Source organism: Equus asinus, chromosome 7 (assembly GCF_041296235.1).
Source record: "Equus asinus isolate D_3611 breed Donkey chromosome 7, EquAss-T2T_v2, whole genome shotgun sequence".
In the NCBI taxonomy this organism is placed as follows: domain Eukaryota; kingdom Metazoa; phylum Chordata; class Mammalia; order Perissodactyla; family Equidae; genus Equus; species Equus asinus.
The window spans coordinates 97,959,184-97,986,390 of NC_091796.1; the positions used below are offsets into that span (position 1 = coordinate 97,959,184).

A 27,207-nucleotide genomic window follows, 5' to 3' on the forward strand; every position below is an offset into this window, starting at 1 on the left:
AGCTATTTTTATGCAAATATGTTGGTTTCCAGATCCTTAATTTTGCTGGAAGTCAGTGAACATAAGCACCTTTGAGAAGATAAAGCATCTCAAATTACCATATCCATTAACATGATCTTTCCATGGCTGGCTCCTTCCTGTCATTCACATCTGAGCTTAAATACCTCCTCTCCTCAGAGATACAGCTCCTGACCACCCCACCTGAGGGAGCCACCTGGCATTCTGGCTCTCTCAGCACTGTGTTTGAATTTGCAGCAGAAACATATCACCCTCTGATATTCTTCTGTTCGTCTGTCTCTGTCTTTAGAGTGTAAGCTAACAAGAGCCCAAACCTTTTCTTGTTTGTTTCCCCAATGCCAAATACTTCATGAATGAAAGAAATGAAAACAACTGTTTAATATGCATTACCAAGTTTCAGTAGTATCTATTGCATTAAAATAAGCTCTCCCTGTATTTTTTTCCCAAAAGGAGAAAATCATAAAAATCCACAATTTAAAACATTTAAACATGACGGTTATGATGTAAATATACACAAGAGTGTCCTTGTACTTAGGAAATATACACTGAAGTACTGAGATGTAATGAAAATCATGCCGGAAGTTATTCTCAAACGGTTCAGAAATGTCAATAATTAGGGAATCTGGGTGAAGGGTATAAGGAGCTCTGTGAACTATTTCTGCTTTTATGTAAATTTAAAATTGTTTCATATATATACACGCATATATGCTGAAAATTAAAGAAACAAATTTATAAACAGCTGACAGTCTGAGTGAGAAGCTTTAGCTGTCAAAAAATGCATACAAGGATTTTTTAATTACCAGCAACACTATTAACAGAACAGCACATTTTTTTCCAGGGTCCCTCTTAACCTTGTGTTTTAAATATGAGGAACAAAGAAAATTCAACCAGTGGGAATTGCAATTCCTCCCTGTTGACCTTTGAGTCAGCATACTGACATCTAGATGGGTTTATGACTCCCTGGGATGCATGGCTAATGATGTACACATGGGCAGTACGTTCCCAGGAGCATAACCCGATTCTGGAACCCAGCCTGAGAAAGACAGGCTGTGAGTTATGAAGAGTGCCTGGCACATCAGCTCTCTCTCCAAGCCCTCTTCCCCCTCCACTCAAGGAAGTACGTCAGAATGCAAGGGAGGGTAGGTGAGACAGCGACCTCAGAGGGAGGACCTTTATTCTACCTGACGTTTATGAAAGGTGAGAAGTAAATGAATTGCCAAGTCTAAAACAATGTGGACACCTTTCATATGTGATGACACCGTAAGACGGAGCATGTTCAAAGAACACTAGCATCCCTTCCCACGGTGCTTCTAATGTGCCTTCAGTCGTACAGAGGCTGGGAAGCTCAGAACTGCATCTTAGATAGCTTTACAGCAGGATTCTGGAAACCATTAGACACTCACATGAGATTTAAAAGGCAGAGAGGAGGCAGAGCCATACTCCTGCTGCTGAGGATCTTCTCTCGGGCAAGTCAAGTCACGGCAATGCCAGTCCCAGAACCCCGCTTCTCCACAGTTGTGGGGGGCAGACTTCATGTTCCCATGTCTGGGCAACTGTGGTGGCAGCGTCCTGATCTTAGGATCACAGCTATAGCAGCGTGTCCTTAAACTCAATATCCTGATTCCCCATCGTCCCAAGGAGGGCAGTGGCCAAAGCTCTTCCAACAAATGGGTCTGGAATTCTGGAGGCCTGGCCCACAGCCTGCACCTCCAGTTCTTCCTAAGATTGTGGAAGCCCTTAATTTCTGTATTAGTCTTCTGCTTAAAACACCTCTGATAGTTTCTGTCTGTTAAACTGAACCCTGATAAACTGTACCACGCCACTGACGTGCTGGCTCAAGTTTCAGGCAATCAGAAAATCAGAGCAATCCAGGACCATGAAAACATGTTCCCCCTCTCGTTGGGAAACAGTTTTTTAGTGACAGAAAGAAAGAATCTTCATCATCTCAGAGCTACATCTAGAGGAGACATTAATGAGGCTAACACACATCTGTGGAATACTTGACAGTTTACGAAACAGTTTCACACACATTGCCCAATTTGATGCTCATAACATGTGAGTTAAGGCAGTGACATAGCTGACACAGTCGAGTTTTGCTTGGAGTTTTATGATAGGTAAAATGCATTTCGAGATTACTACTGGAGAAAATATCATGGCTGTGAAAATATTAACAACTCTTACTCATAAAGTATGAATTTGTAACAGGTAGATTTTTAACAGTATTTTTATGCTCGATGAATGAATACTGTGGTTACTATTTTAAGTATGAAGCTTCAAATACTCTATGGGAAAAAAACTCGATCAATTTGAATGAATAACAAGTTGGCCTCAGGGACGGTTTGGAGAGGGTCAGAGGGAAGAGTCAGCTTGATAACTTCGGAGCCAAGTTCCCAAAGATGGAAGCTAGAGGGACAAGGACCCATCTAGGCTTAGGAATCGGGAATTCTAGTGAAACGCAAATATTAGTTTCTCAACTACTTTCCTAATAAGTCCTGTAAGATTCTGAGTGCCAACATTAAAAAGAAACACCAAGGGGCCAGCGGGTGGCGCAGCAGTTAATTGCGCACATTCTCCTTCAGCAGCCTGGGGTTTGCTGGTTCGGATCCCAGGTGCGGACACGGCACCGCTTGGCACGCCATGCTGTGGTAGGTGTCCCACGTATAAAGTAGAGGAAGATGGGCACGGATGTTAGCTCAGGGCCAGTCCTCCTCAGCAGAAAGGGGAGGATTGGCAGCAGATGTTAGCTCAGGGCTAATCTTCCTCAAAAGAAAAAAATAAAATAAAAACAAAAAAATAAAGCAAAACTATAAAAAAAAAAAGAAACACCAAAGAGTTAGCTCTCAACTCTTCTCAGCAACACGTCACTCTGTAGAAAGTTCCCACCAGTATTTTCAAGGTCAAACCAGGAGGCAGAGGATGAAAAGCTGAAGCTGGAAACCATCACTTCCTCCACACCTTCCTGCACAATCAACTCCCCTCCAATCAGGAAGGAACCATACCAATGCTCAAACATTTTAAAAAGGGCGCCAGGTTGACTAAGACATCTGTATTAGTTATCGATGGCATTGTGCTTATTATAACTTACTTAGTCATTGTGGAATGTTACTGTATTATCCTATCTACTATAAAACGTTTAATTTATTGGAAGTTCCATTTTTTAATATAAAAAAATCTAAAAATATTTTTAAGTAAAAGAGTGATTTGTTTTTATGCTTTATTTTTTTAAATGTATTTTTTTTTTTTTTGCTGAGGAAGATTTGCCCTGAGCTAACATCTGCTGCCAATCTTCCTCTATTTCATTTGTGGGTTGCCACCACAGCATGGCTGACAAGTGGTGTAGGTAGGTGCCAGGGATCCAAACCCACAAACCTGGGCCGACAAAGCAGACCACGCAGAATTTTACCCACTAGGCAATGGGGCCAGCCTGTTTTTATACTTTAAAGATGTTTTTTTGGGCCAGCTTGGTGGCGCAGTAGTTAAGTTTGTATGTTCTGCTTTAGCAGTCCGGGGTTCACCAGTTTGGATCCTGGGTGTGGACCTACACACTGCTTGTCAAGCCATGCTGTGGCAGGCATCCCACATATAAAGTAGAGGAAGATGGGCACGGATGTTAGCTCAGGGCCAGTTTTCCTCAGCAAAAAGAGGAGGGGATTGGCAGCAGATGTTAGCTCAGGGCTAATCTTCCTCAATAAAATAAAATAAAATAAATAAATAAAAAAAGAAAAAAAGGAACTTTAAAAAAAAAGACATTTTTTCCTTTCTTAGACGTATTTGTGAATTTTGTAGTTTCTCTATAAAGCATGTCTATTTGGACCATTTTATTCTGGCAAAAAGCAAAGTCGGAAAGAAGCATGGTCGAAGTGTTGCTTGGGAACTGTTCTGGAGAGCAGTTTAGAAATCTATACCAAGGCCTCAAAAATGCTCATGTCCAGGGGCCAGCCCCATGGCCAAGTGGTTAAGTTTGCGTGCTGCACTTCAGTGGAGGATTCACTGGTTCGGATCCTGGGTGTGGACATGGCACCGCTCATCAGGCCATGCTGAGGCGGCGTCCCACACAGCACAACCAGAAGGACCTACAGCTAGAGGATGCAACTATGTACTGGGGGCTTTGGAAAGAAGAAGCAGCAAAGAAAAAAAAATAGTAAGACTGGCAACAGATGTTAGCTCAGGTGCCAATCTTAAAAAAAAAAAAAAAAGCTCATGTCCTTTAACCCAATAATCTGACATCCTCAGGACAATCAGAAGAAATGGCAAGAGACTTGAGGCATGGAGTCAGCACACTGTTCACTGCCCTATCAATTATAATAGCAAAAGTCAAAAGGGTTATACACAATTATGTCATGTATATTCATTTTATGAAATATTCAGCCTATTAAAAAAATATTTACTATCACGGGAAAATGGGTCTAACTAATATACATTATATGTGTGTCTGTGTGAACAGAAGAGAATGGGCCAAAACACTAACATCAGCTATTAGTGTTATTATGTTTTCTTTCAATTTTGAGATGTCTTAAAATAAACTTTCCGGAATATTACTTTTTATCTAATTAAGTAGTTTTAAGTTATCTTGAACACTAACTAGATATTTGATGGTATTATAGAATTCTCATTAATAATTATCAGGTGATAATTATTAACATTATTGTGTGACAGTAGCCTTTGACTCTGTATAAAAAAAAACATATATTTTATACACACACTGAAATAAATATGGGTGAAGTGATATGGTGATTTAGATTTGTTACAAAATAATTCCAGCTTAGGGGTGGCAGAGCGGAAAGCATGGGAGACGGGCGCATAAAAAACAACACTGACCACGTGCTGATATCTGTTAAACCCAAGCAAGGGGTAAGCAGGGCTTCATTATGCTGCTTTCTCTATTTTATATAAACTTGAAGTTATCATAACTAAAAAATAAAGCTAATTTTAAAATTTAAAAAGAAGTGAAAAGCACTAATAAGCACTATTTTGAAATTTTATATCTAATGCATTAATCTGTCACTGAACAAAGACTAGAAATATCTCACATTAAGAGGATGTCAGTTGATCAGAACTTTCCTTCATATACTTCTGAGTTGTGACTTAAAAAAAACAAACAGAAAAGAAGGTAAATATTATCTTCATTACACCATCAAATGAAAAATGCTCCAATATTTTAGATACTGCTAAAATACTGCCAATTATGATGATAAGACGCTGCTTCTTAGTTGCAGAGATGTTGAACTGTGAAAATATGTGCATCTTAGCATTTATGAAATACAATAAATAAAGGCCAGATTTCGCCACTGGCCTTTTGTTTTCTGACCTGGGATCACAGGATCTGAATACCTACTGTAGACTTTGTAATCTCTAAGATGGAGCTTTATCATTAAAGAAGAAAAAAGGAAGAAGGCTTGTCACTGATAGTGACTGGAAAGGCTGATATTATTATAGGGTGAAATTTCTGTTTTGAGAGCACCTTAGAAAGCCAGGATCAAAGTCAGGTTTTAGAGCTGATGATTCTGATTTATGGTTTGCCCCCACATCCCCAATGCTGACAGGCCTGTGGTACCCCCCTCATAGTGGCAACGAGTACAGCAATTAACCACCACCTCTATTTGGGAGTGTGCTTGCTAACGCAAATGCCGTTTTCCTGTTAATTGACAGAAGAACTCTGCAGGGTTAGGAAACCAAGCAGCACATTCAAAGGATCGTTAGCATTGTTCTTGTTTTGGCCCAATTCCATTTGCTTTTGATGACTGAAATTTTACAGGGTGTCCTTCACCCTATTTCATTAGTATTGGGGTAAAGTTTTTCCCTAAAACTACATTTCATTTCAGTTTTTATTTGCTGTAAATTTTTTAAAAAATACATTGAAATGTTCACAGGGCTCAGGCAGTAAAAGGAGAGAATCCTAAATAAAATAAATAGTTTAAGCCAAAGCTGTATGTTTATAAATAGACAAAATAGCCAAAGTAAATATTAAATATGCAATTTTAATATTGTACCAACTACTTTACTTTTCAAAGTAGGCTTCTCTTCTTTTCCGTAGCTCTTCTGAAGTAAGATGTGTACCTGACGTCTGTGGAATATCTTGAGATGCATTTCTGGAACTACCTGAAAACAAAAGAAAATGGAACAAAACAGTCATTTTATTTACCAATTCAAGAAATGATATGTTTCTACTTATTTGAGCAAGTTTTTGAAAAGTTTTCTTCTTAAAAACATTCTGCTACTATTCTGTAAATAGAAGAAAGGCTCTGAAAGGCCCAGGGAAAAATCTGAATAAGGTGGTTCAAATTTAACCTGTGTCCACTGCGAGCAAAGCTGTCGCCATCTGTGACAAGGTGGAGGGGAGGAAAGAAGCCCAACGACCAACTCGGCAGGAAGAGCCGTTGACACCAAACTTGCGTGCTCTTTTAAGTTATTAAAAATGAACCTACACTTTCAAAGGCAAAGAATTCCTAAAAGCAACTTACAGTGGATGATCACAAAACAAACCCATTCTCTGTCTTCCGCTATCCCCAAACATTTGGGTACTACAACAACTTATGTTTCCATGTTCTCACTTAATAGCCGCACAGACCAGAGATTCTGCACGAATTGTAAAATAAAGTGGGAACAAGAGTGAAATACACAAAAATATCTAAAATGATAAGAGTGGTGTCTGTCCATTATTGGGCTAATCCAGCAGGGCTCTACGAATCAAAAATGGGATTGCACACCACGTGGAGTGCTCAGCGGTGTGCCAGGAGGCATGAGAAATTCAGGGTGAAATACGGCACAAAAAGGATAATCTTTATATTAAAGGAACCTCAATTTTATAGGTATTTAAGGAATTCAATTGCTAGAGTAATTTCATTAGAAAGTACAAATTCATGTTAATTAGAAAAAATAAAACTACCAAAAAAACCAAAACCAAAACCAACCCTCACACTTTTAAGTAAGCCACCTCGAGCTACGTCCCAGACACTTCCCGCAGCCTGGTTTCCGAGGGGTTAAATCCTCACACTCTGCTGATGGGTTTCCAGCACTAAAAGAGCGGGCCCACCGCATGGCCTTGAGCTTTAAGTTGCATGGCCACTAAGTGTTAGATTTTTGTAAAATCAGTTTATACTCTCTGTCCAGGCCTTCCTTCATGTCCAATAGCATATTTATAAAACAGCTGGTCTGGGTCAGGGTCAACGGACCTCCACAAACATTAACCTTAGTCTACTGTTGTATTAGTACCGTATTATAACCAAATAGAATAACCAGAAATATAACTAATGCTAATATACCATAGGTTGTAAAAAGTTACTTGGATTAAAAGAAATCTGAAAGAACGGCTGAGTAGACACAGCCCTTGTTTCTGTGGTGACTGTCTCAGAACTTCTGCTAACAGTATGTTAACTTCTCGGGGAACTAAGAATAATCTGAACCAGTTCTTCGACAACAGATAAAGTGCATGTCAGAGCATCCATACCTTGCATACTGAGCTGAATGGCCCTGCGGAGGTCTGCTTCTTCATCCTCCATGTCGATTTCTTGGCGACTCAGCGCCAGGGCCCTCTGCAGATCCTCCTCATCTTCGTCTACCATTCCTGACCCATCGTTTGCTTCTAAGACTCGTTCCAGATCCGTTTTCTGGACTCTAAAGAACAAAGGCACTGATGATAACTGCGGACCAGTCTTCTATTTCAGATATAACATAAAGACATTTACAAACCAAAAATTCTATGTAAGACAAAACGTATACATTGTCTGGCAGATAAGACTGCGTTGCGACGTGAATCTAAGTTAACATATTTAAGTAATTCAGAGTTGATTCAAGTTTGAACCAATAAACTTTACTAAAAAAAAAAATCACCAATAATAAAAGGACCGCACATTCAATGTAAGCATGAAAATTTAATTCTTGCAATAAAATGCTATCCTATATTCCAGGCTGCAGGTTTGGTTTTACCTCTGTTCCTTTAATTGTGCCAGCTCTTCTCCAATAAGTTTTGGTCGATGCATCTGTTGGACCCTGATCATCTGCAGGAGTTGGTCAGCTTCACAATCTGGCAGATCACCCTTAACAACAAATATAGAATAACCTAAAAAAAAGGCAAAAATAGACTAAAACAGCTAGTAAGGGATTCAAAGTTGATTTAAAATGCTAGCAGATAGAGGCAGCACAGGACAGTGGAAAGAGTACAATCTACGGAGTCAGAAAGAACGGGGTTCAAACAGTGATTCTTACAAGTACTAGTGGGTGATTTAGGACAAATTACTTAAAGTCTCTGTGCCTCACTTTCTTCACCTGTAAAATGGGACTAGCCATCTCACAGAGTGACTATGAGACGTAAGTGAAATAATATCTTAAAGGGCCCTACTAAAACAGTGCTTGACCAAGTAACAGAGAGGCAGGTAAAGGAGCGGGAAAGAGCAAGGACTCTGGACTCCCACTGTGTGGGTTTTAACCCTAGCCTGTCCACTTCCCAGCTGCATGGTCTCTGGAAAATCTAGAGACCCATCTACACCCTGATTTCTTCAATCATTAAACAGTGATGCTGAGGGCTGTCGTGAGGACGCAATCGGATAATGTGTGTAATACTGTGCAATACAGGCAAGATGAGCCATCTGTGGAAAAGCTGCCCCCACCCTGACAGACAGACACAGACACACACCTTCCTTTTAAGCGAAAACTGGCTGGGAAGCCAAGACCCCAAATCCAGCCAAGGTGCTGAAGATATGGCTCGTGTTTTGAAAGCATTACAATGGTCCCACGTAATTTTTTATAAATATGATTCTAGAAAGCCAGGGTTTTCCCAGCTGGATACTACATACAAAAACTAAATACGGGTGCTCTATATCTAAGTCATTCTAATCAATTTAAGCTTTTCCATATAAATGTTTCTTAAACTTCGGTGCTTGTTACTGGATAGCCTTTGTGAGCATTACCAGATAATGAAACAAATAAAGATCAAAAGGACTATTAATGGAAAAACTGAAAACAGTAAATAATAATACACAATATTTTTTTTACAAGGACAAGTGTGCTCAGAGTTCAGATGGTTTAACCCATTTTGTGCCAGTAAAACTGTTTCCAGATCTCAGCATAAGCATGTCAGCCCAGCATCGTATTCCATGAAGGGCACCATGAAGAGCAGAAACTGTCTTGTCTGGGTGCACAGTGAATATCTTAGCTTTTATTCAAGACTTTAGATTTCGTTCTAAGTGCACTGGGAAGCTACTGAAGGGCGAAGCATGAGGGTGTGCCATAATATGCATGACATTTTCTTTGAAAGCTCTGGGCTGCTTTATGAACATAACATACAAGAACCAGAGTTCAAGAAGAGCGATCCTTACTGAAAGGGAAAACCTGAGGGATAGGATGTATGATGAAAAAAAAAATCAGTCTTGGACCAGCCCCAGTAGCCTAGTGGTTAAGTGTGGCACACTCTGCTTCAGCAGCCCAGGTGCAGTTCCTGGGCATGAACCTACACCACTCGTCTGTCAGTGGCTGTGCTGTGGTGGCAGCTTACATACAAAATAGAGGAAGATTGGCAACAGATGTTAGCCCAGGGCAAGTCTTCCTCAGAAAAAAAAATAATCAGTCTTTTGTAGACATGTTCAGTGTGAAATGCTTTCTGGACTTCCAAGTTAGGAGTTTGGTGTTCAGGGTAGATGTCTAAGCAGAAGATAAAAGTTTGGGAATTATTGGGATATAGATCTTAGAGATAATATTTAATATAATGGGACAGCACATAATCAAGACGTTGTCTGGTCACTCCAATCGTTAGAGATTGGAAAAGGAATCTGAACGAAGCAGCCAATGAGATACAAGGAAAACCAGAGCATAGTGGCCTGGAAGCCAAGTGTGGAGGGGAGGATATGATTAGAAACCAGTGTTTTAAGGCATAAAAGAGATACAAGTATATGAAAGCAAAGAAGCAAATATACTATAATCCTACATGCGAATTGGAAAGAACGTTACATGACAACCAACCCAGTAACAATAAGCACACCAATGCCCGGAGTGGGACCTCTAAACACCATCACTAAAAGGGCAGGACACACATAAGATAAGCCTGAAAAAGCTTGTTACACGAAAATGAAAGCCTTCAAAAGGCTGCAGTGGTCATTTCAGAAACTTAGCAGTCAACTTCAAAGGTTCCTCACTGGTCCAAAATGGAACAATTTGAGTATCAATAGGAATAATAATGACAATGGACTGTTTTAATGGGTTAGTTTACAATGACACTTCAGTAAAAGAAGAAAAAAAACCTAATAGGTTATCCTTTGGAGGAAGGACGCTATGAAACCAACTCATTTAAAAAACTGATAAAAGGAAAGAAATATTTATTCTGCTTTTCCCATATGAACTATATTTTAGGGTAAGCAAATAATTGATGAGGGAAAGTCTATTTGTATAGAAGTATTCCTGCAACTAAATGAAGGAACGATCGGAATCCACTGTCACCATTTTGGAATCCTTAATGAAATAACAAATCTAGAGATTGATCATCAATAGCTACTCACATCACAAAGAAGAGACAACGAGACATCAAGCGCCACACCATCTGTAAAGAGACCTCCACTGTCTCCCCAAAATCAACCTGAATCAGATCCAGCCTCTTGATCTAAGGACTAGCCTATCGGGTAGCCAGGGCTCAGAGGAAAATAGGGATTCAACCAGCAAAATCCAGAATGTGGGAAATGGAACAAATGACCTATTTTCTTCATATAAATTAAGGAAAAAATAAAGAAGAGAGAAAACCTATAGACTTAAAAGACATACCAATCCAATGTAATCAATGAACCTTATTTCTTCCCTGATTAAACTGTAAAAAACATAACAGAACTAAGGAGACTGGAGATTTGAACACTGACTGGGTATCTGATGTTATTAAAGCACTGTGGTTAAATTTTTTAGATGTGATTATAGTATTGTGGCTACAACAGTCCTTGCTTTTAAAAATTTTAATTAAAAAAACATAGAGAAAATTATAAGATGCCTAGTATTTGCTCAAAACAAACAGTGGAAGGAAGTGGGTAAGGAATAGATAAAAGAAGATTGGCCATGAGATAATTGTTGAAGCTGGGCGAAGGGTACATGAGAGTTCAACACATTATTTTCTCTACTTTTTAAATTTGTTCGAAAATTTTGACAATAAAGTTTTATCTTGTTCTGTTTAAAGTATGGTGTAGTCAATTATATCCACAAATAAGATGAAGGCAAATAAAAGGAAGACTGAGAATCGAATACTGGCAGTGGCAAATGTGGAAGTCATTGGTGACAGTGAGAAGAGGGTGACATGGTTATGACAGTGTGACTAGAGTGAGATCATGAGTACAAGACAACACATGAGAGACGATTCTAAGGAGAAAATAAAAATGGGGAGGCAGCTGGAGTTTCCTGGAATTAAGAGAGGCTTTTTCTTAATCAATGGAGATAAAGAGCTTATTTCTCTGCCGATAGGCATAAGAGAGCAAAGAGGGGGAAAACTGATGATATAGGAGCAAAGATCTTGAGTAGGTAGAGGAGCTGGGATCCAGCCGCTAAGTGAGAGACCAGTCTCGGTTAGGAGCAGGGGACAAGTCAGCTATTTCCGTGGGCTCAAAGGACGGAGAGATAGAGAGAAGTTGATAGATTTGCTGGCAGAAAGATGAAGAAGTTCTCTTCTAATTGCTTCTGTTTTCTCAGTAGATTATAAAGGCAGGCCATAAGCCAGGAGTGAGGAAGGGAGAAGGAAGTGCTTAGAGGTTTACAGAGACAAGTTATGAAATAATCATGTTGGTGAGCAGCAAGTGAACTCACTAAGAAAACAGTAGGAATGTCGAGCAGCACGACAGGCTCATTTGAAGTTTGTGATCATAAATTTAAAGCAAAATCAATCATTATATTTTATGTCATTCTTTAGCCATGTTCAGCTGCTCTGGGACAGGAATGGACACTAAGATTTGGTTTCAACCAGGGTTGGGATTTTGTCATGAAAGTATGATGGAGAGAGAGAAGGAGGAAGGAGCTGAGGAATGCTGCGAAGTGATTATAAGGTTGGATTATAGAAAATAAGCAGAGTAAGGAAGAAATTTATAAGGAGAATGTCTGGACCTTGTGGTAAGATTTAAAGAAATGTTGGAATGGAAAAAACAGAAAATATGGTATAAACATAGGAAGCAATGGTCAAAGAGTAGGATGCTTGTAATTGGGATTTGCAGGTGGTACGGTTATTAGTAACGGCAAGGCAAGAGTGAAGAAAATGATTGTTGAAATTAAGAAGTAAAGTATTGGACTGGGTTGATTTTTGATGTAGAAATCACTAAGAATGACGGAAGGAGTTGAAGCAGAGAGAAGACAGTCAGATCCTAAAATCTTCAATGAAAAAGGAGGAGGATCAGAGATGACTGCAACAGAGCCAAGGGTAGCATTTAATCTAGTGGCATGCCTTCCAAAGGAGCTAGAGGTTTTAGGGAAGAACAGTGGCCTAGAATGGGCAAGAAGTATACCCAGCCCCCCAACCCCCACCCTGCCCCGGCACCCTGTGCTGTGTGGGGTATGGAAGGAAAAAGAGCCACTAGTTAGAGTGGCTGTAAAGGAGGCAGCATCTCGGGAGGGGCCAGGTGTCAGCGAGAACTCTCCCCTAACAGGATTGGCCAAATCACGGCCACAAGTTCACCAAGTAAAACAAAGATTTCACTGCCTCTGCCACAAAAACAGTACTGTTACATTCACATCTAATGAGCTAGCTTTATTTGGCTACTTTGAAAGATACCATCATAAAATTTTCAGTCTTTGTTTACCTTCCTGTTGTAATTGAGCCAAGAAAAGTGCAAGGTATGTATCTGATATTAATTCTGGACCCGTCAAGAGAGAATTCAAGTTGAACCACTGGAAAAAAAGAAAGTCAATATTTAAGTTAGCGTACATTGTAAGTAATAGAGAAGTTTCACATATTAAGAATAGATATAACCCATTTAAACTTAGTAAGACTGCCTAAACACTGGAAATATGTCAAACTGAGATTTTTAAGAGTAATTAAATAACGTGATTTAAAAAACTGAAATAGAATGTTGCAGATTTATCACTATTAAATGTTTAAAAATAAAAGTTTGTGGGGCTGGCCCGGTGGTGTAGTGGTTAAGTTCATGTGCTCTGCTTCAGTGGCTGGCGGCTCCCAGGTTTGGATCCCAGGCCTTGACCTAGTACCGCTCATCACCATGCTGTGGCGGTGTCCCACACAAACAGAGGAACACTGCTCCAGATGTGAGCTCGGCAACAATCTTCCTCAAGCAAAAAGAGGAAGATTGGCAACAGATGTTAGCTCGGGGCTAATCATCCTCACGAAATATAAAAAAATAAAAAAAATAAAAGTTTGCTTTAAGCCATAAACTTTATACCACCCCCAAAAAGAACAGAAACTGATTGTACTTTAAGTACCTTTATTGATAGCTATAATTAATTGTTTTTCAAATTATCAGTCCCACCTAACTGTAATCTAACCAGACCATATTGCTGTGGAAGAAGAATGACAACTACATAGTTTTCCCATCACTCATAATTTTGGCTAAAAGATTCTAATTGTGAGAAAGTTAGATATTCCAGGAAGAGAATTTGTAATCACCAACTCATTTTAAAAAGATCATTAAGCCACCATCACATTTAGCTAACATCATTTAGTCACTACCTCATAGGAGTCCTAATTTAGACTACAAGATACAAAAAGTTTTAAAAGTTACTGTAGAGCGGCTGGCCCTGTGGCCGAGTGGTTAAGTTCTCGCGCTCTGCTTTGGCGGCCAGGGATTTCAGCAGTTCAGATCCTGGGTGCGGACATGGCACCGCTCATCAAGCCACGCTGAGGTGGCGTCCCACATCCTACAACCAGAAGGACCCACAACTAAAAATATACAACTATGTCCCAAGGGGCTTTGGGCAGAAAAAGGAAAAGTAAAAATCTTTAAAAAAAGAAAAAAGTTACTGTAGAGTCATGACCAACTACCTTCCCTGAATTTTGACATAGATGATACTAATTTTTCCAGTCATTGTTTTCATTATAGAGTGATCTCCGACAAAAGAGCCTATAGTGAAAAATATAATTTTAAACAAAAATATAAATTAGAGTCAAAGATAATAAGCTAAAATTTGACATTTCTTGTATTTGTCAAAGAATTTAAAAATGTAAAAACTCAATTTTGAAAAACTAAAACTTTAAGAATCTTTCAAATTAATGATATAAGTTAAGATGTATATCAATACAAAGGAACTTCTGGAATCTAAGTCTTCAAATCTTAAAAAAGTCAGCGATTACTTTAAAAAGTAAAGAACACTTGATCATAATTTTTTTAAATTTTTTTTTTAAATTTTATTTTTCCTTTTTCTCCCCAAAGTCCCCTCAGTACATAGTTGTGTATTTTTAGTTGTGGGTCCTTCTAGTTGTGGCATGTGGGACACTGCCTCAGCGTGGCCTGATGAGCAGTGCCATGTCTGCACCCAGGATCCAAACTGGCAAACTCTGGGTGGCGGAAGCGGAGCCCGCGAGCTTAACCACCCGGCCACAGGGCTGGCCCCTTGATCATAATTTTTTAAAGATATAAATAAAACCCAGAGGTTAAATGATCTAGGCAGTGTCCTGCCAGGGTTTTTCCCTGGAGTTGATTCCCCCTCTGGTCAGTTTCTGCTGCACCACACCTCATTACCTGCTCTTAGCTCCTCTGGAGGGACTTCAAGAAACAACCATGTAAGAGGAAGCTGCTTCTAGGAGGCTGACTTAAAAGATAACAGCAGAGCTTTGGTGTTTCAATTATCTTTTACTAAGATTTAATTCAATGCACTCTTTCTTGATTTCATTTTTTTTTTTGCTTTGTATTATTTTCTTCAACAGCTGTATTGAGGTATAACTGATATGCAATAAACTGCACATAAAGTGTACAATTTGAAAAGTTCTAACATATGCATACACTCTTGAAACCATGACAACCAAGAGGGTGAACATACTTATCGCTGCCCAGTTTCTGTGCCCTGTAATCCTCCTTTCACTGCTCCTTGCCCTCCTCACCCACAGGCAACCACTGGTCAGTCTGCTTTCAGTGACTCTCGATTAGTTCGCATTTTGTAGACTTTTCCATAAATGGAACCATACACTACATACTATTTTATGTCTAGATTATTTCACTCAGTGTAATTATTCTGTGATCCATCCACGTTGCTGCATGTATCAATAGTTCACTCCTTTTATTGTATTAGCTTATTTTCAATAACTCTTTCAAAGACTCAAAGTCTAATAAAAAGGACTTTAAATAATTGTTTCAAAAATGGAATTGTGGGCATAGAGATCATTGGTAATTATTTTTAAAAATAACACTTTAGGTACATTGCTTGATCTTAAAAAAGGTTTGCTCAAGACACATGCCATGTTCTTTTTCTTTTAAAAAATCAAATGACTTTATGTAGATATATTTATTATGTGGCATTTTGGAATGTGAATAATCTTATTATGCAAACATAGTTGAAAACTTTTATCATGCTGGACACTGTTTCAGGCTTTGTGACACTATTTTGCTAAATACAAGTCTATAAATGTGATAGTTACCTAACAGAACATCTTTATCAGATAAAAACCCACTTACAGTAACCACATTTGCATTGTCTTAAATAGACAATTTTTCTTATGATACAGTTAAACTGTATGTAAGTGTCACAAATCTAAAATGGAAATTGATACTGTCTTTTTAAAATAGCAAATTTATATCTATCAAGATTGAAACCATGTCAAACACACACATTACTGGTGAGTTTCTTCATTTTTAAGGCACCAAACCCTTACATTTTAGTTGCAGATGGAGTGCAGAATTAGAACATTACCTGTTTTCCTAATTTTCTAACCGTAAACCAGTGTTCTTTATAATTGCATATAAATGATCTTTCATTTCTAGAAAAAGAAAAGAAAATACACACATAATATTAAGCTAAAATATTAGAGTTCATATTCATTTAGTTTGTTTACTGGCAAGTATTACACAAAACTTATGATAATTTAGGGTTATGTTTATAATTATAGTTAAATGTAATTAACTATAAGATATAGTTAAATACCACTGATTCTTAAGAAATTACAAAACACTATGAATCTGCAGATTAGTGATGCTGTGCACAAATGACAGCATCACACAGCATTCGAGGATCAACTCTGTGCAGCCAGACACTGAGGTGTCAGGAAGGCTCAGCGGGCAGATGTCCATGGACATCCCCCAAAAGGTGAGAGAGGAAAATCTGAGGGAATGAAACATGGAACATCAAAACAAAAGCATTCAAAATACATTTTTCTTCTAGAAGAAATATGACTCTAAAAATGAAATTTAAGAAAAGGCATGTAAGAAAAGCAAAATAAAATCTTACATGGGATCGATCCTGAGCCTCTGATACTCTGGACTATTGAACAGGATTAGCTCTAAACCCCAAACTTTCAAGGCATTGCTTATAACCTGTTATAAAAAAAAAAAAAAAAGCAACTTTTCATGAACTAAATCATTCAATTCCAAATTCAAGTAGTATAGCCATGTCAGTTGTGCAAGCAACTTTACTTCATATATAAATTTCCCCAAAAGGCTGTGGTTTTAAAAACGTATGTAAGTCAGGATAGCAGCTGGTGTGGTGAGCTCAGAGCAACGTCAGCATCATGGTGGAGTGAGCTCTTCCCTTAGTCTCTCCCCACTAAAATACAACGAAAAGGACATTTATAAACCAACAGAGGACATTCACACAACACAACAGACGTCTGGGACATCCACACAGCCACACGTCTGAAGGTGCGGGTGCTGGACCCCCCAGGAGGCAGTGGAGGGAGCTTCTAGTGGTTAGGCACAGCTGCCAGGGATCATGGCAGGCTCAGAACACACAGCTCCTGCCCTTAGTGGAGGCAGGTGGAATCTGTGACCAGAAACTACCACTAAGCGACAGTTGAAGTCCACTCCATCGAATAGCATGAAGAGGTATATTAACGCTCCAAACCAGAAGGAAAATGACAAGTACGCAGAAGTCAATCTTGAAGTCACAGAAATTTACAATCTAAATGAGAGAAATTCAAAATAGTTATCATAAAGAAACTCATCAAGTTACAAGAAAACTCAGAAAGACAGTTCAATGAAATTAGGAATAAACTTGAACACAGGGAATTCTTCAGAAAAGAGACTGAAACTATAAAAAAAAACCTATCGGAAATGTTGGAGATGAAAAACACAATGAATGAAATAAAGAAAAATCTGGAATCCGTAAAAAACAGAGGTGATATTACAGAGGACAGAATTAGTACTTTAGAGGACAGAAATATAGAAATGCTTTGTTGGAGGAGAGAACTAAGACTAAAAAGAAATGAAGAAATTCTCTGAGAAATATCTGACTCAATTAGGAAATGCAACATAAGGATTATAGATATTCCAGAGGGAGAGAAAGGAGCAGGGAGCTTGTTCAAAGATAATAACAGCTGAGAACTTCCCAAACCTGGGGAAGGAGCTAGAATTACATGTAAATGAAGCTATTAGAACTTCTAATTACATCAATGTAAAAAGACCTTCTTCAAGGCATACATTAGTAAAACTGGCAAAAGTCAATGACAAAGAAAAAATATTAAGGGCAGCAAAGCAGAGGAAAATAACCTACAAAGGAACCTCCATCAGGCTTTCAGTGGATTTCTCAGCAGAATCTTTACAGGCTAGGCAAGAGTGGAATGATACATTCAAAATTCTAAAAGACAAAAACTTTCAGCCAAGAATACTCTATCCAGTGAAACTATCCTTCAGACAAGTGGAGAAATAAAAACTTTCCCAGATAAACAAAAGCTGAAGGAGTTCATCACCACAAGACAAGAAATGATCAAGAAGGCCCTCATGCCTGAAAAAAAAAGGGGGTTACACAGCCTTGAGCAAGGAGAAAAATAGACAGACAAAAACAGAAAATTGCAGCTCTCTACGAGAACAGGTTAGCAAACAATTAAAACATAAAGGAAAGAAAAGATCAAAAATAACTTTAATCACTTCCTTTTAATCACAAACTCACAACTCAAAACAGAATAAGTCGTGAAAACAATAATTTAGACGGGCAAGAGGAAAGGGATGGAACCTACTGAGACTAAGGAAATAGGAGGCTATCAGAAAATGGACTATCTCATCTATGAGATCTTTTATACAAACCTCATAGTAACCACTAAACAAAAAATCACAACAGAGACACAAATGACAAATAAAGAGAAAAATCATCATAGAGAACCACCAAACTGAATTGGCAGTTGGAAATACATAGGATGAAAAACAAGGGAAATACAGAACTGGAAAACAGAGGCTGGCCCCATGGTCGAGTGGTTAAGTTCGCGTGCTCCGCTGTAGGCGGCCCAGTGTTTTGTTGGTTCGGATCCTGGGCGCAGACAGGGCACCGCTCATCAAACCACGCTGAGGCGGCATCCCACACGCCACAACTAGAAGGACCCACAACTAAAAATACACAACTATGTACTGGGGGGCTTTGGGGAGAAAAAGGAAAAATAAAATCTTAAAAAGAAAAAAAAAAAGAAATAGCATATGACCCAGCTATCCCACTACTGGGTATTTACCCAAAGAACTTGAAATCAGCAATTCAAAGAGACTTATGCAACCCTATGTTCACTGCAGCATTATTCACAATAGACAAGACTTCGAAGCAACCCAAGTGCCCACTGACTAATGATTAGATAAAGAAGACATAGTATATAAATACAGTGGAATACTACTCGTCCATAAAAAAAGACAAAATCATTCCATTTGCAACATCATGGACAGACCTTGAGGATATTATGTTAAGTGAAATAAGCCAGACAGAGAAAGACAACGCCATATGATTTCACTCATACGTGGAAGATAAACAAACACATGGGCAAAGAGAAAAGATTAGTGGTTACCAGACGGGAAGGGGGTTGAGGGGTGGGCATGAGGGGTGAAGGGGCACATATATACGGGGACCGACAAATTAATAACATACAACTGAAATTTCACAATGTTATAAACTATTACGACCACAATAAAAAAAAGTGCGTAAGAATACAGATCTATCATTAAATCCAGAATTAACATACACACATTAAGCATTAAGAATGCTTTTCACACTAGGTTCCTCGGACGTTCCAGAGAACCACACAATTCCTAGATAAACCTGCCTTAAAAATCCAGATGTATATTCTATCCAGTAGGTGCTATTCTTAAACTAGTGCAATACATACACGTGGTAATTTGGCTGCTACGGGTCCTGCTTTAGGAAAGCTACATTCAACTCACTACCTGATATGTCAGCAATAACGACAATTTTCCGTCTATTAAGATGAGTTCTCCCTGGGGATTTAAATTGAAAGTCTAAGTTGAAGATTGTAAACTTCTATGATCATGGGTTGCAATTTTTAGGGAAAAAACAAAAGATAAACATGATTACTTCAAACTGCTGAGGGAGAAAAGAGAAATTTCTGAAAATTCACTATCTACCCTCCAAAGAAGCCAAGAGAGAAGCAAGCAAACAAGGTACTAGCACAGACAAAACGTGAAAGCAGCGTAGTGGGCAGAGGTGAACTGGCCCCCAACGGCAGCGCTGCCCAACCAGGAAACGGCCAGGGCTGGGCCTGCTCAGGCCTCTGATCCGAGCCCTGCAGTAGCTGTTACCTGTAACAGTCCACAGTGAGGCCCTGGATGGAAATGCTGGTGAACGAGGAGTCCGGGAGGACAGTACAAGGAGACACCTCACAGATATTAGAAACAGAATGAAAGACCCAGAGACAAGATGAAAGAATCTCACAAGTAATACAGCTGCCCTTGAATTCTATGGGTGAATATATAAGTTAAAAAAAAAAAAAAGCAAAAGCCACAGACCATAATAAAGGAATCCAATGCGGGTGGGCTGATCTAAATGGAAGGCGGTGAGGTGCTGCATTTTCTCAAATTTATGCAAGAGACAGTAAGTTTAAAACACTGTGACTTATTGGAATTAAGATTATTAGCATCCAGATGCAAATGAAATAATCTCCTTTCAAAGAGCCATACTCTAAAATGACGATTCTACAATTCTAATTTTCATATTTATTTATATAACAATCTAGTACTCTAGAATATAATCTTACACTCTTAGACACAATCTATTGGAGAAAGTGCTGAAGGTCACACGATTATAGTGACTAAAAGGCTGTGAAAAGATACTCATATCAGCCATGCCCTGAGCTTCAACAGTGCCTAGGACATAAACAACACTTAGCACATGCTTGTGACTACTTACCTGAATAGAAAAAAAGCCACTGTCATCCATATTTCCAGAAGGCTGCTGTTTAATTTGGATGCATAGTTGAGGCAAGGGTTGCGGGTGGGGAGAGAAGGATAAAAACTGCCATTAGTCTACATATTTAAAATAACATCGCGTGCATTCCCATTTACAAAGTCAGGAGCAGAGTTATAATTAACAAGTCAGATCCCCATAGGAACAATGGTTCATCTTTTTCTAAACAGTACCCATATTTTTTTAAAAATGCTATTTAGTGACTTGAAAATCAGTACCTGTAAAAATGTGCGATAGTCTTCACTAGTCACTCCTCCTTCCGCCATCCTCATCCTCTCTTCTTCATCTAGCTGATGTGCAATTGAAGATAATTCCACAGGGCTAAAATACTCTCCTTGCAACAGGTTATTCAAGCAGTGTTGAGCACAAAGTGAGCCTTCTTGCTAATATTTCCAAAAGAAAAAATTCACGTGTGATTTGTTAAACAGATTTGTACAATGTCTTCCCCTAAAGAAGAATTTAATCCTTAACCTATCACAGTCAAACCAAATCTTTTTAGCTTTAGACAAGCGGGATTAACTAAGTACATGGGTTTTCATTTAACATTTATTTTACAATTTTACCATGAATCAAACTACAATTATTTAGCTATACGATCAAAAACTTAAGAATGATTTATATTGAACAAACATCATCAATCAGAGACATCAAATTTCATATTTTACTACAAACTATTCTACAAAAACATTCAGCCTCCATCATTTTCAATGCCTAAAATAAAGTCATCTTCGGAGATTCCACGTCAAGTCACTAATGATGAAAGGGAATTTTAATGCCTCAGACATGTGTTCTTTTAATAAGATAATCACTACTCAATCTAAATGCTTGTTCATGTAATTTCCAATCTCAACAATTGATACAGGTAAGAAAAATTCTGTTCGATGTTAATGAAAACTTGCAGCTACAGAGTCAAGGTTCTCTTCAGGGAACTCTGCAGATAACATACACACAATGTGATGCAAGGAGCAATACGTCCAAAAACCACCCCTGCAGCTGATTTCTAGACAAGCCACCAAGGGGTGCATCCAAGCTCAGCACCCCATGGGATCACCCACTTCCTGTTATGGCGGTAGGGAGAGTACAACTTCCCATGGGCCCCAGGGTGTTCGGATGCTGGGCAGTTGGCTTCTCATATAACTGGCAACCCAAATCTAAATCCAGACTGCCTGGCAGCGAGCAGCCTGCTTATCACGCCTCTCCCGGCAACACTGCTGCTTTCCCATGCTTGCCCTATAAGAAGTACAGGGCGGGTGAGATCCCTCCCTGGGAACACACACCCCAGGTTGGCCTCTCTGCAGGGTGGTGGTGCACGAGAGAATGCTTTCTGCTCCTGCTAACCCTGGTCTCTAAGTTCTCCGTTTCCCCAGTAAAGTGTATTACTTAACCCAGCTTGTCGGGCAGCCTGCAATTTGTTCTGAGCTGTTACACGATAGATGGTGACCCTAAAGAGTAACACCTTGCAAGACACATATTTGTCCTGATAAATTAATGTTCTATGAACAGTATGCAGCTGCTGAGAAAGGTACAGGGTATATGTATATAATGGAATAGGAAGGCAGCACTGAGACAGTCTGAGTCTGAGACAGGAGGCCAAGATAAGTTTATCTTTCTGTCTTGGGATGGAATAAGTAGCTGGGAAGTAACGAAGACGCTGTCTGTCCCTCAAGCCACAGCCGCAATGGTGACAGAGGACTCGTCTCCATCTCTCTTTCCTTCTACCGTCTTCCTACTGCCGGAGAGCAACTCCCACTAAATACTATAATGTGAACTGAAGGGTTATATAGACGTCCCACCTACAGTCTATTGAAAAATGGACAAGACAAACAAGTACTCACAAGAGGATAGCCAAATGGCTAAAAAACACAAAAAGGTACTCAACTTCATTAGCCATCAGGGAACATATATTAAAACCACATGCTACCACTACACACTCTCCAGAATGGCTAAAAGGTTGGAGAGGATTAGAGACATCAAAACTATTATTTACTACTGGTGGAAGTACAAATTAGTATAACTGCTTTGGAAAACTATTTGGAGTATCTACTAAAGCTTAACATATATATACCCTATGATCTAGCACTTCCAATACTAGGAACATAATGCAAACGAAAGAAATGCAAACATACGTTCATTAAAAGACATGTATAAGAACTTTCATAGAAGCTCTATTTTTAATGGCCTTCAAACTGGAAACTACCCAAAAGCCCATCCCAGTAGAACGGATAGATTGCATTATATTCACAAAAGAATATCATACAGTCATGCGCTGCATAATGGCATTTTGGTCAACAAGAGACTGCATATATGCTGGAAGTCCCACAAGATTAGTACCATACACGCTAGGTGTGTAGTAGGCTATACCATCTAGGTTTGTGTAAGCGCACTCTATGATGTTCACACAATGACGAACGTATCCCCATCTTTAAGTAAACCGTGACCGTACAATAACGAGAATAAATTAACCACCTGCGACAATTTGGATGAATCTCTCAAACAATGTCAGAAAAGAGCGACTCAAAAGAGCACACACTGTAAGATTCCATTTACAAAAGCTCAAAACCAGGAGAACTGATCTATGATGTTAGAATTCAGGATAGGAGTTCCCCTTGCAGGCATGGAGGCATTTTCTGTCCTGCTGTCAGGCTACTTGCCTCAGTTTGGGGCTCTCAAACTATGGTCAACATATGTAATACCATGTACAGAAATAATGACATCCAAATACTTGATTTAAAAAATTCTCTCCATAATGGGGCTGGCCCCGTGGCCGAGTGGTTAAGTCTGTGCACTCCGCTGCAGGCGGCCCAGTGTTTCGTCGGTTCGAATCCTGGGCACGGACATGGCACTGCTCATCAAACCACGCTGAGGCAGCGTCCCACGTGCTACAACTAGAAGGACCCACAACGAAGAATATACAACTATGTATTGGGGGGCTTTGGGGAGAAAAAGGAAAAAATAAAATCTTTAAAAAAAAAAATTCTCTCCATAAAAAAATTAGCTCTAAAACATGAAAAATAAGCACTTGAAATCAAACCTTGTTTAAGTAAAACTGCATTGCTATAGGGAATAATATCAAGTTCTGTACTTCTAATAAAATTTAACGGAAGGAAAGAACAAACTGTTCAATCCAAATTTAAAAGCACTTTTTAAAGTCACAAGATGAATCAAAGTCAACATGGACCAAGAAACCGTGAAATGGACCTGCCTCAGAATATGCATTTTCCCACCCCACTCCCAAACCATCCCCAGCCACTTCTTTCTCAAGTCTTAACCAAAGCTGAAGAGAAGTTCACTTTGCTATAGTTAAACTTCACGATTCAAATTCAAATTCCATGATTTCAGGCGCAGACTTTATTGTCTTGGGAGCAGAGGATCAACAAACGACATCTCCAGTTTCACCAATATTTTATAAAACCACAAAAGGGACCTGCAACCAAATCATTCCCCCTCTGCCCTCACAGTCTTCAGGACCCACCTGAAACTAGTTCACATTCCCAGAGACACTATGACTACAACAGAAACCAGGCAGAAACCTAAGGGTGCACTCAAAAACAGGCTAACCCAGGCCACGCACCCAACCTAAGGGCACTTCCTCATCTCACCTGAGGGATGATGTATTCCCCTCCCCCACTTATTACAAGGTTCAGCAAACACAAGCGTCTGAATAACAATGGCCAGCACTTCCAGAGCACTCTGTGCCAGGTAGCATTCTAAGTACTCATAACTCTGAGACAGACACTTCACTATCCCCAAACCATAGAGGAGGAAACTGGAGCACAGAGATACAAAGTAACTTGCCCAGGATCATACAGATAGTAAATGGTAGAGCTGGGATTCAAACGCAGGCAGAGGTTTCCAGTGGTTATTAGCACTTTCTCAAGCCACTTAGGCGGAATTTGGTTACTCCCAAACCTCAAATATCCTAAAGATGACTAAGATCCTTCAATCACAAAAGGGCATAATGAACGTCATAAAGTCAATGCTCAGCATCATTACAATTTTTTCCCTAACTTTAAATATAATCCTAACAAGTTTGGTTATCATTCTCAGTTCACATTACAGAAAAGGACCAATTTGGACGGCACGGTGACTGCACCGAGAGCAGCCAGCAATAGAACTGATAACAAAAATGACAGAAAACAGGCACCAGAACTTCCCTCCCCCCCAAAAACAACCCCAGCAATTGCTGGCCATTCAGCGTTAGGATTTAAGTTAGGGGTTGGCAAACTCTAACCTATGGGCCAAATCCTACCTGACCCAGTGGCTAAGAATAGTTTTTACATTTTTAGATGATTGGAGGTAAAAAACACAAACAAGAATACGTGAGACTGTAGATGACCTGTGCAGCCCAAAATATTTACAGAAAAATTGTTAACTTTAGATAAACAGCTCCACATACGTCTCAGATGCTCAAGGAACTCTTGATTCATTCATTCATTCAAATATTTATTGAGCACCTACAATACGCCATGCACTGGGGATGTACCAGTGAACAAATGCTGGGTTTACATTCCAACTTAATAATGGGCACTCAAAGTGGTAACTCTGAAAAATGGGGACACCAATATTCCAAGAGGAAGTGGTTGCAAGACCCTTTGCAGGCAGCTATCTCTACATACACAGCTTCCTTAGGGCCAAAGTTGGTTCTCTGGCTCTCCAAACCCAGGACCTAGCAAGGGTTAAATGTACGTTGTGGAGGGGAAGGGAATGCACTGGAAAATGGCATATTAAACTCAAGCATTCCCAGAATGGACTGTGTAGGAGATTAACAATGGGCCCTATGGCTACAGGTGCTTTCCATACTCCTGAAATATACCTGCAGAACTTTAAGACCCTTCATTTGCTAAATACACGTAAGTTTATAATAAGGATAAATGTATTCCTGAAATATCTTTAAGCCTACACACATGCTGATAATTGAGAGTGACTTTCAGGTAAGAAGATTTTCATTAGGCTAGCGCTCAGCTTCTTTTGATCCCATGGTTTAGGAGTTACTTTCGCTGAAATCTATCCAAACTAGGTAACAGTAATATTGTTAAAAATACATTCTATCATTTTTCAAGAAGTGGTGTGAATAATGTTTAAAGTCTTCCATATTGAAACATCTAGTCCTACACCAAAGCTTTTCAGAGTCAGTAATAAAAATATGCACAGGCCAGGTTCTCTTCACCCAATCTCCTTAGCCCTCAGCCAAGCAACTAAATTTCTCTTGTCCAAGATTCATAAATTATGCCAATCAAGTCAAAAGATTAGTGATAACTACAGCACTGAGTCCTTCCTCGTCCCTATATTAAAACTGGTTATTAAAATTGGCCCAAACTTTCTGAAATGTTTTCCGTAAAGAAAAGCATTCCATCTAACAATTTGTTTAGATGTCTATGGTGCCTCTTTCATCTCTCATTGTTTTATCTGATTGTCATGGCTGTGAATTTTCAAATGGATCAATGATGATTTCCAAGTAGTTAACAAAACCTCTTTGCTCCTATTAACAGCCTCACCACAACCCTTCCCAAACCTGAAATATTACGAAATCGATATCATGTGTCAAAGTTGTCCTGAGGACTACACACCCAAGTGGCTTAAGAATTGTATATGAGAAGACGAGTTTCTCCACATGCCACAGAGTATCTTCAAGTGCGTGGTCACTGAAGAGTCAAAGCAAAATCAGCCAGGCGGGGCACAACAAAATTATTCTAGTCCACCCCACTACTTAATAAGAGAGCTAGCCTCCTGATCCGGAAAGATGGGACTGCCAAAGAAATAAAACCCAAACACCCCGTAACAAAAACTCTTGTGGCGACTTCCCTGTTTAGGCGCGCATGGGGTTGCCTACTTCACTTGCCTAAGTGTCAGGCCCTCCACCGGATGAGCCAAGGTCCCCGCCCTCCAGAGGCTCCCAGACCTAGTGCAGGAGAAGGACATGAATACAACCCCGGAGATCTAAGTGTATGGGAGGTTCCAATCTAGAATTGAGGAGCCCAGAGAAGGGAGAGTTAATTCCGCCAAGGGGTAGGGCTGGCAGACTGGGGTGGAGTTGGGGAGGATCGAGGGAGGTGTCCGAGAGGTGACTAGCTAGAACCTAGGGAGAGTGGAGGACAAGGGACTGGAGAAGGAATCCCATGGAAAGTGGAGGGGAAGCGCAGAAGCTAGCCCTCTCGGTGCCACCCCCGCGGACGAGCCCCCGGCCCTGGCCTCGCTCCCTCCCCGATACCCGGACAGCCCGGGCCCGGGCTCCTGGGGCACCTCGGGCACGGGCCGCAGGGACGGCGGGTGCAGGGGGGGCGTCGGGGAAGCTCGCCCCTAGCTGTAGCTCCTCCCGCCCGGCGAGATAGGGATGGGGGCGTCTCGGGCCCCACCCAGCTCTCCGGGAGGCGGCGATACCGCGCCCCACGCCGCCGCCGCGCCGCACACGGCTCCCCCCCGAACGCGGACACTCACTTTCTCGTGGAAGATGGACTCCATGTTTATTTGTCTGGAGCCAACGGCCCCGGCGCCGGACCACCCCCTCCAGCCCCGCCCCCCGGCCCCACCCCTCCGCCCACCCTGCCCCGCCCCGCCTCCGGCCGCCGCTGCCCACGTGCCTCGCGCAGGCCAATTGGCCCCAAGGATGCGAGTCACGCGGAGCGAAGAGCTAGTGCCGGCCGAGGATGGAAACGCGGGGGCACGTGACCTTTGTAGCGCGTCCTCCCATCTTCTGTGATCCAGCCGGCTGGGGTATGCTGCAGCGTCGCCTGCCGTCCGGAGGATCTTCTCCGCTTCCCACCCGTTGCTATGGATTCTTAGGCTTCTGGGGGTCTGGATGAGGACCACCCGGGTTTTACGTTCTTTTTGTTTTCCACTTCACACTTTCTATTTATCATACTTGCATATAATTATTTAATATCTTCCTCTTCTTCCCCCACTGAGAGT

General features: G+C 40.3%; 1 protein-coding gene across 2 annotated transcripts in view; it reads right to left on the bottom strand.

Moving 5' to 3' along the window:
* The window catches only part of ATXN3 (ataxin 3), a 36,442-nt gene extending 9,614 nt beyond the window's left edge, over window positions 1-26,828 (bottom strand). The window contains exons 1-9 of one of the 2 annotated variants that reach the window (XM_044774230.2): window positions 26,737-26,828; window positions 20,520-20,684; window positions 20,245-20,289; window positions 16,360-16,445; window positions 15,826-15,892; window positions 12,768-12,855; window positions 7,945-8,077; window positions 7,466-7,632; window positions 6,021-6,117 (exon numbers count right to left, since the gene is read on the bottom strand). In XM_044774230.2, coding sequence (XP_044630165.1) covers window positions 6,021-6,117; window positions 7,466-7,632; window positions 7,945-8,077; window positions 12,768-12,855; window positions 15,826-15,892; window positions 16,360-16,445; window positions 20,245-20,289; window positions 20,520-20,684; window positions 26,737-26,760 — 872 coding nt within the window. In that variant the 5' untranslated portion in view covers window positions 26,761-26,828. The remainder of the gene's footprint in view (window positions 1-6,020; window positions 6,118-7,465; window positions 7,633-7,944; window positions 8,078-12,767; window positions 12,856-15,825; window positions 15,893-16,359; window positions 16,446-20,244; window positions 20,290-20,519; window positions 20,685-26,736) is intronic. The other variant, XM_044774229.2, reaches the window with a different exon arrangement.
* Window positions 26,829-27,207: the final 379 nt, after the last annotated feature.